This window comes from Grampus griseus (assembly GCF_964374135.1).
Source record: "Grampus griseus genome assembly, chromosome: 17".
Classification (NCBI taxonomy): domain Eukaryota; kingdom Metazoa; phylum Chordata; class Mammalia; order Artiodactyla; family Delphinidae; genus Grampus; species Grampus griseus.
This window is the reverse complement of record NC_139011.1, coordinates 39,742,515-39,751,601: the sequence shown is the minus strand read 5'-3', so window position 1 is coordinate 39,751,601 and position 9,087 is coordinate 39,742,515. Positions and strand designations below refer to the sequence as shown.

Here is a 9,087-nt window from a genome sequence, read left to right as displayed (position 1 = left end):
CCGGCGTCCAGCAACCTTCTCGCTGCGGCTCGTCACCTCCGGGGTCCCAGCCTCCACGGGCCGGGGCCGCCGCCGCCGCCGCAGGACGGGGAGGCGGGCCATGGCGTCCTGCGTGGGGAGCCGGACCCTGAGCAAAGATGATGTGAACTACAAGATGCATTTCCGGATGATCAACGAGCAGCAAGTGGAGGACATCACCATCGACTTCTTCTACCGGCCGCACACCATCACTCTGCTCAGCTTCACCATCGTCAGCCTCATGTACTTTGCCTTCACCAGGTGAGGCGGGCCGGGCTGCGCTGGGGGCGCGCCTTTGGGCGAAGGGAAGGGGCGGATGGAGGCCGTGGCGGGGAGCATGGCCGGGTGAGGAAGTGGGCTGATTGCTCCACGCACACGCTTTTCCACCGGCGGGTATGTCACCTAGCGCACCCAGCTTCCTTCCCGACAGCTCCTCTGGACCGGCGTTCGTCCCTACCCTCCAACCCAGCCCCATCCCCACTCCCATCGCCACCGCCACCCCTCTCCATGCCACCTTTCCCCATACAGCGCCTCGGGCCACATCAGGAACACTCGTGGGTCACCTAGCACGATCTCCTCCCCCGCCCTTCTCCCGCGGCTCTCAGCGTCGCTCCCCACACACATCACGACACGGGCCCCCTCCTCTCCGGCCTCCGTCCCTGCCTAGCACACCGCATGAATCATCTGGTATGCACCACTTTCACCACATACCTCTTCACACTGAAAACACCCCTGCCTTCCACGAACCATACACAGGCCCAGGACACAACTCAGACCCCTTCCCGCGGAACTCCTCCAGTGTTCGGCACTACCCGCGTGCACAAAATGCACACGTGCGGTGCACTCCAGTCTGTATGCATGGCACGCAAATCATCTCGCGTAACCCTTCCCCCAGCCTCAAACACCACTGTCTATACCACAACAGAAACTGCGGCGTGGACACACACATCACAGCGGACATTCCAGCACTGCCACACAGACACGAACCCACCACACACCACACAGCGCACGCTCCGTTCTGTTCATCATCTAACATACATGCTGAAATGAGACATTGTCAGGCCATTGTAGCAGTGCCTGGTGCATCATAAATGCTATGGAAAGTATTAAATAAAACGCACAAACCTCACACACTGTAGCAGAACTCTCATATCCCCCTGAAAACACACACACACACACACACACTCAAAGCACTTCTAATATATACCTGTGCATAGGAGTTAACCCTGCCCAACTTTTGTCAGCCCAGAGCTTATAACTCTACCTCACTGAACGTGTGGCCCTTCAACCCCAAGCCAGGGAACTGATTTCATGCCTAAATGACAGGCACACCTTGGGTCCTACTTATCAGGATTTATGTTTTCTGAATGAACCTCTTTAAAGAAAGAAAAGGTGTGCCTCTACCACGCTTAAAAGACCAACCCAGAGAACTGGAGTTTGGGAGCCACACTGTTGGTCTCAAGACTGTTCGCGTGACCTTGGTTAAGTTATTTAACCTTTCTCTGAGACTCAGGATCCACTTCTAAAATGGGGATAAAATATGTACTTACCTCCTATGGAGTTATAAGGATTAAATGAATATGTGTGACTGCACTTAGCAGAGTACTTGGCACATGTTGAATAATTAATGTCAGTTACTTCTCTCCTAGTATATTTATCCAACAATCAATGGTTCTCAGCCCAGATCCGCAGAAACTGCTCAGGGTTATATTCGGTGGCCACAAGCATTGAGGGAACTTCTGGTATTTAGTGGGTGGGGGTTATAAATGTTTATAACGCAAGGGACAGCATTGTACGACAAAGAGTTGTCCCGTACAGGCACACATAGGCACATACACACAAGTGCCAATGGTGTCTCCCTTGAGAATCAATGCACTTTTGCAGATTTTCATAAAACTAATAATGTCCTCCTACATCACACTTGTTCCTTATCTCCACAATGCATTTGACTCTTAATTCTTATTTTGTCAGTGTTTATCTATTTGCATGACTCTATCTAAAGCCATAAAGCATATAAACAATCACTCTTAATAATTGAGGGGAACAGCTACTATTATTGTAAAATATTCTGCTAACACTCTGCAGCGGGGTAAGACCAGATCTTTCCACAGTATCCAACCAAGAACATATTTCTAGCTTTGGAGAGAAATCAGTCTTGTCCCTATTTATGGTTGCCCTCAAATACTTATCATGTCATCTGATTTTACCAGCTAGTGGCTGTGTGGCCGCTTAGTTTTGCTAAGCCTCAGTTTCCTTATCTGTGTGTAAAGTGAAAATATCTAGTAATACCCGATAGGATTTTGTTATAAGGACTCAATTCATTTTTTTAGATAATCTGTATTTAGCTCAATGCATGACAAATAGTAGGTGCTCAGTAAACCTTAGCTATTGTTATTATTACATCATTTCATTACATCATTTCATTACATCATTTCATTGTATGTATTAGAAGGCTAATGCCTTCTAAATTATGTTTGTCATTGAGTGAGAGTGTGGTGTGCTCTATAATTAAGAAAAAGGATAAAGACTTTGGGAAAATGGACAGTGCTTTGCTTGGATAACATGCATCCCTGTTTCATATTAACTTCAGTTTCACTTCATCTCGTGTGGGTTGGCAAGAGATGGAATTAGTGCAGGAGTTTCTTTGGAACTTAGAGAAGTAATTATGGTATTTTATTTTAAATAATGGGAAGCAAGAATGAGCAGTTTGTTTCAAACTTTTATCTTTAATATTATTCTAGGCCCTTTCAGAACAGATCTCTCTTCCTCTTTTCTAATACAGAAAGTCACATTCTTCTGGAATTTCCCTTTTACAGCATATTCTGCCAAAGCATTCAATAAATTACAGCAGTGAAACTATAAGAAATGAATATGAATTTTAACAGCTTGTCAAACATAATAGAAAAGGCATAATCTGAACCTCAGGCTATGGCCTTTTCCAAAAATGATAATAATTTTACTTCTTCCACTAATTTCAAAGAGACAGAAGTCACATATTAAAGAACTACTTAATAACAAGTTTCATGTTATAGAAAATCATAAGCACCATTAGTACAATTAGTACTTACTGTGCCTTACTCATTTTTTGTAATGATTTGTGACCCTTTAAACTGAGACATTACAGTGATAGCTCTGTCTTCTTCCATAAAGACTGAAAGTAATTACTTCGTAAAGTTTGTTTTTCAAAGACTAGTAGTTGAAGAGAGTCAGCGGTAGAGTACTTTTGGGGTGTCAGGTTGCCCGTATGTGTGAAACAGTACCTGGGTCATGTCACATGCTGCAGAGACACAGCAAGCATTTAGGATTGGCAAGGATTAGATGCCTCTCACAGAAGTCTGAGACAAGTTTGGACTTATCAAGCAGTTCTTTTGTTAAATAACAACTAGGCCAACTCACTGTTAAATCATAGCGTTTAAACCGACAGTCCCCATCACTAACAATAAAGCCAGATGTTATCGAATCATTCCCCCTAAGATTGGAAAAGCTCGCTTTGCCACATTTTCAGGTAAGTATTTTTAGAAATTAAACGCTTCGGCCTATGCCTTATAAGTTTGTTCAGCCAAAGTAGGGCAAGGAGAGCCTTTCTCTTACGCTCAGAGCGCCTCCTATTTACGCTGCTTTCGTAGGTTGGTAAGCTTGGAAATGTTGAATGGCCTTACTTTCAAACACTCAGGCTTTAAAACTTTACGAGATCACATTCGTTGCAGCTCACTGTCTCCTTCAGAGGCAACTGGCAGTAAAACAGTGGCGTCAGTCTCTCCAGTGACACTTGTCCAGCAAAAGTCATCACCTGCCCAGAAGAGATTGCCTTCCGGCAGCTTCCTGCACCTAAGGGATCATCTGCTTACCTATGGTTTCTCCTTGATATGGGACTGAGGAAGCGGATGAGGTCAGGGAAATGGACAGACTTTGGATCGATTGATTTTTATTTGTTTGTGATACTGCTCTCTTACTTCATTTCCTTTAGTGGCTTTGGAGCTCCAGCTCTTCATCTTATCACGGAGCCATAGTTCCACCTTCTGTGTGTCTTCCCTCCTGGACGGCTGCCAGCCTTCCTGTTCTTTCCCTCTAGACCATATCAATTCCCATTAGAAAATAACTCCTGACCCTGCTGATTCAGTTGTCTTGAGCCTGTTTCCTTTATGTACATCATGTTCTTTCTCTCCCAATAACAGAAGGCCTGGCTGTCCTTGTTCCAGGACACCAGCAATGTTAAGTGATCCTCCATTTCGGCTGTGTACTGGGGCTACACCAGCCCTGGAGGTGAAGCAGCGCTCTGTGTTAGGTGTTGCCATCTAAAGAGGTTCCAGTTAGCAGCCATCATAACATTTGTCCTCCTCACTTCCTATTTGAATCATATTTTTTATTGGATTTAAATAAGCACCTTTTAGGGACTTCCCAGGCAGTCCAGTGGTTAAGACTTCGCGCTTCCACCGCAGGGGGCGCGGGTTCGATCCCTGGCCGGAGAATTAAGATCCCGCATGCCCCGTGGTGCGGCCATAAATAAATAAGCCCCTTTTAATTATCCTCTCTTATCCTTATTTCTGGTGTTTTATGTCCTTAATAAGATTATACGTTTATTGAAGGAGAAAATGTGTCATATTTCTTTGGGGTCTTCTGTAGTAAATAAGCATCTGAGTGACTCAAACATTTATTTGGTCTAGATGATGCTTACCTCAGAGAATTTACATGCCTAGTATTGCTGCCCAGTGTTTAGCATTTTAGGTATAATTCTATTACCAAGTGTAATATAGTTTATCTTGTGATATAATCCCTCTAGCCCCAGATTTCTATAGGGGAGTTATCAGCGTTTTAGTCTCAACAAATCTGGAAACCAGGGACTCGTCCAGGCAGCTAGGACTGCTTTCCTGAGCCCTAGGTCCTGGCATCACATTTAATTTAGTTCAACAGTCCGCGCTCCGCCCAGCCCAGGTCTCCGCCATCCTGGAGTTCATCTAGTTTATCTTCACCAGGTCCAGTTGGACCTTAGTAGCTTTCAGAGCTGTCCTCCTCTGCCCATGCCCAGGCTTTGGCTCAGCAAACCCTCTGCTCTCTGGGATGGACACTCCCAGGCCTTGACTCCATTTGCCTCCAGTCCATCCTCCACACCGCTTTCCTCATGACCTTCTGAAATCGAGATTGTGATCTCATCTGTCCCTTGCTTACACTCTTTCCCTGGATCCCCATCACCTATAGCACGTTGCTGGACCCTAATGCCAGGATGGTACCTCTCTCTGACTGGAGAGCACCTTCTGCCTACCCGTGAGCCCATGGCATTCCTGGCAACGCACCTGGATGGTCCCCCTCCAGACACCTTTCTTGATTGTTCCAGGAAGCTCAGAGGCAGAAATGTTTATATACTTCTAAACATTTTTTTTATTATTGTATCTCTCCTCTTTTAGTATTTGTTTCTGTATCAATTTCTTGAGGCCAGATATCTCAATCATCACAGAATACACACCCAGTAAATGCTAAATGAATCAAATATAAAAAAATCATTTATACAATGTGAACTTTCAAAAACTGTCACTCTTCTCTTTTAGTTGATATGTCAGCTATAATTCTTAAAAAGAATCCTAACTTTTTATAAAATGAAACGAATGTAGTCTTCAAAGATAATACCAAAGCTAGTTAACATCGGTCCACCTTGTAACCCGGGACTGAGTTTTCCATTGGGAGAGAGGATCCTTCACAGTGACTAGCCTCATAAACACGAGCCTACCGGTTGTGTCTCAGTTTCAAGGATTGCTATTAAAGAGATGGAAAGGAGAAGATAGGAGGGGGAGAGGGGACAATCACCTTTGCAGCCTTAGGAGTCAGGATAGCGTTCTTACCTTCCTGGCCCCAGGGAGACAGCCTTGTCTAAAAATTGTCTGTGAGTGAATGGAGTTTGTTTTCCCGGTCTCCTTGCCCACTGCCTGTAGCCTGTTGTTCAAGTTTAAGAATCTGAGTCCCAAACTCTTTGAGTTCAAACCTTGGTTAAAAAAACTCAGGGCTTTCCTTATACTTGTCCTGCTTTTAGGGTTCTCTCCTGGGTAGTTGCCTATACTCAAACAGGGGTGACAGAAGGAGTTGAGATGTTTGAGTACCTGATTGGTCAGCACTGGGGCAGGAAGGTGCAGTGGAGCCTGTGGACCCAGGCCGTGACTCCCCCCACGTTACCTGGGTCTCGGGCCCGCTCAGCCCCGGCCTTTTGCTCTTTCTGGCACCCACCACATTGAGAAGGCCTGCTCCGTGCCAAGCGTTGTGCTGGGCACTGGAGGTACAGTGGGTGAATGAGATGGGGCCTGAAATTACAATTTTATTCTAATCCATTTCACTGAGTATGGTCAGGGCTACCCCAGCGTGCTTCTGGAGCTCCTCGTAAATTTAGCAGAACTTCGGGGAAAAGGACTCTGCCTCCCTAAGCTTGTCGGTATCATACCGGTAAGGGTAGCAGTCTTGACCTAGAGCCAGCATTCCAGAAGCCCTGGCACCTGCTTCACTCTGCCTCTATTTGTTGTAACTGTGGGCAAGACAAAGCAAGAGCTTTATTTTCTTCATCCTTCAAGTGGAGATAATACTCCCCCACAGAACTGTGGAGCAGTTCAATCAAATACCAGCTGGGAAAGGCCTTTGGAAAGTTCAGAGCCCCAGAGACCGAGGCGCTTGTTATTAGAGCCTCAGAGGACCTAGGAAAGAGGTCAGGGCACTGCCACGGCATCACAGTTGAAGTCCTTTTCTTTTTTGTTGCTGTAAAGTAAAATGTCTTATTTGAGCAAGAATCCTGAGGCCAGGAAAAGTCAAGATGGGGGACTGGCAGCCCTGACTGCAGGTTCTGAGCTCCCCTGGGAAGTGAGAACTACATTGTCCCCTCAGAGCCTGAGGAGATGGTAACAGCCCCACGAACAGGGGCCAGTCTTGTGTGAACGATCGAGGTGGTTTTCTGGGTTTGGGGGTGTCTTATCAGGTTGATCAGAGACAGTGCCAGCGAACTGAAAACTTTTCTCTCAGGCCAAAGCTATACTAAGATAATAATTTGATTTTTATGTCTTATTGTGCTTTTCATCATGATTCTCTCAAGAATCAGGACCAAGTTTGTTCATCTTTGTCCCCAACGATAGGTGTCAGCTAGCTGAGGGAATGGGTGGACAGACATTGTAAACTAATAACTGACAGGTCCTCTGTGCCAGGCACTGTTCTAAGTCCATCGCACGTGTTGAATTATTTTATCCTCACAACAACCCTGTGAGGTAGACCTGTTATTACCCTTTGATATACTGAGGAGGAAACCAAGGCACAGAGAGGTTGAGTAATCTACCCAAGGTCACACAGGCTGTGTGAAGTCAGAATTCTGGTCCACGCCGTCTGGCCACAAGCCTGTCTTCCTTGTCACTGCACCAAACAGCCTCCTAAAGGGGGAAAAACTTAGACTTTGGAGTCAGTAAAATGCAGATTATGATCATTTCCCCCCTTTGAGGATGTTAGGAAGATTAAGAGAGCTAACATGCAAAGCAGCTAGCTAGCTTTCTGAGTGCGGCACAGATCTAGTGGATGTCCGGAGATAAACCCTTCTTGTCCTCTAATTGAGGGTCTCTGGAGTCAGTAGTGTGGTCTTTGGGGCCTTTGCAGCCAAGTTGCTTTTCATGGTTAACTATGGAAAATGTCTGTGTCCCTCGGCATATGGTTAAGTCTCCGGATTACTGGGAGCTGAGAGAGAAGAGGCCACACCAGAGCTTACGGAACGGCCCTGTGTGGTCAGCTTGTCAGGAGGCCGGTGGCGTGGGCAGCCTCCTCAGTCATGCATTCCGTTCTTTCTGCGCGCCCACCTCTTGCAGGGACTGTGCTGGATGCCGAGGGTACAGCCTCTCTACTCTCAGGAAAGCCAGAGGGTGTATGTGGGGCTGCTAGTCTGATAGGACTCAAGATTTCTTCTTTAGCTCACCTGCCTAGCCTTCAATCTTTGATCACGGGAGTTTGATCTTCCTGTACTGTATATTTTCAGTTTTGCCAAAGATCTTGCCGTCCATCTTTGATACTTTTTGTTTTTCTAATTAGGCAAATATAAAATGGCCAACTTTTCAGACTCGCTGCTGTTTTATTCAGGTTTAATTGGCCTTTTTTTTTTACTTCTGAAACTAGGCCATTCTTTTGATCCTGTCTTTCTAATAAAATGGCTCATAATTTACAAAATTGCAGTTTCATTGTTTTATCACTGATCTCAAGTTCTTACAAATTTAATGTTGATGTATAATTGACTTATTTGAAATGTAACATACCTACATTGCTTAAAATCCAAGGTACCCCAAAGGGTATGTAGTGAAAAGTCTCGCCCCACTCTTCTTTTATCCTCTTTGGAGAAAACCAGTGTCACCATACCTTGGATGGATTTCCAGAGACATGCTATGCAGCCATGAGCAGAAGTTACAAGTTATATATACATATACACGCTCTCTTTTTTGCATAGAAAGTTGCTTACTATACTCACTGTTCTGCAAATTGCTTTGTTTACTTCATGATCTCTTAATTTATTCTGTATCAGTTAATTAATTAAAAGCTTCATCCTTTTTACAGCTGCCTAGTATTCCATTTTGAGACGGAACCATAATTTACTTAATCAGTCCCTTTTCAGTAGACATTTAGTTGTTTCCAAGTTTTGCTAATACATATAATGCCACAGTGAACAACCTTGTACATATGTCGTTTTTGCATAAATGAAGGTATATCTGTGAGATACATTGTCATACATGGAATTGCTGGGTCACAGGGTGTATGCATTTGTAAATTAATAATGTTGCCAAATGGCGCTCCATAAAGGTGGTATGTGAGAATGCCTGTTTATCTATTTCTGCATAGCCTCACCAGCTCAGTCATTAAATTTTTACCTTTGTCCATAAGGTAGATAAAAATGGTCTCTTTGTGTTGTTTCCATTTCCCCATCTCTTACCATGAACAAGGTTGAGCATCTTTTTTTTTTCACTTGCCTGAGAGCCAGTGGATTTTTCTGCTCTGTGAACTGTCCCTTCATATCTTTTGTCCATTTTTCTATTTGCTTTTCTTTGTCCATTTGTTCTTTCTGTTAATTGATTT

The 9,087-nt window shown here is 44.7% G+C and overlaps 1 protein-coding gene across 1 annotated transcript in view; it reads left to right on the top strand.

Annotated features, from left to right (window-relative positions):
* Window positions 1-2: 2 nt before the first annotated feature.
* PTDSS1 (phosphatidylserine synthase 1) overlaps window positions 3-9,087 on the top strand; it is a 64,664-nt gene continuing 55,579 nt past the window's right edge. The window contains exon 1 of the mRNA XM_082674555.1: window positions 3-279. Within this exon, the coding sequence (XP_082530681.1) occupies window positions 101-279 (179 nt within the window). The 5' untranslated portion in view covers window positions 3-100. The remainder of the gene's footprint in view (window positions 280-9,087) is intronic.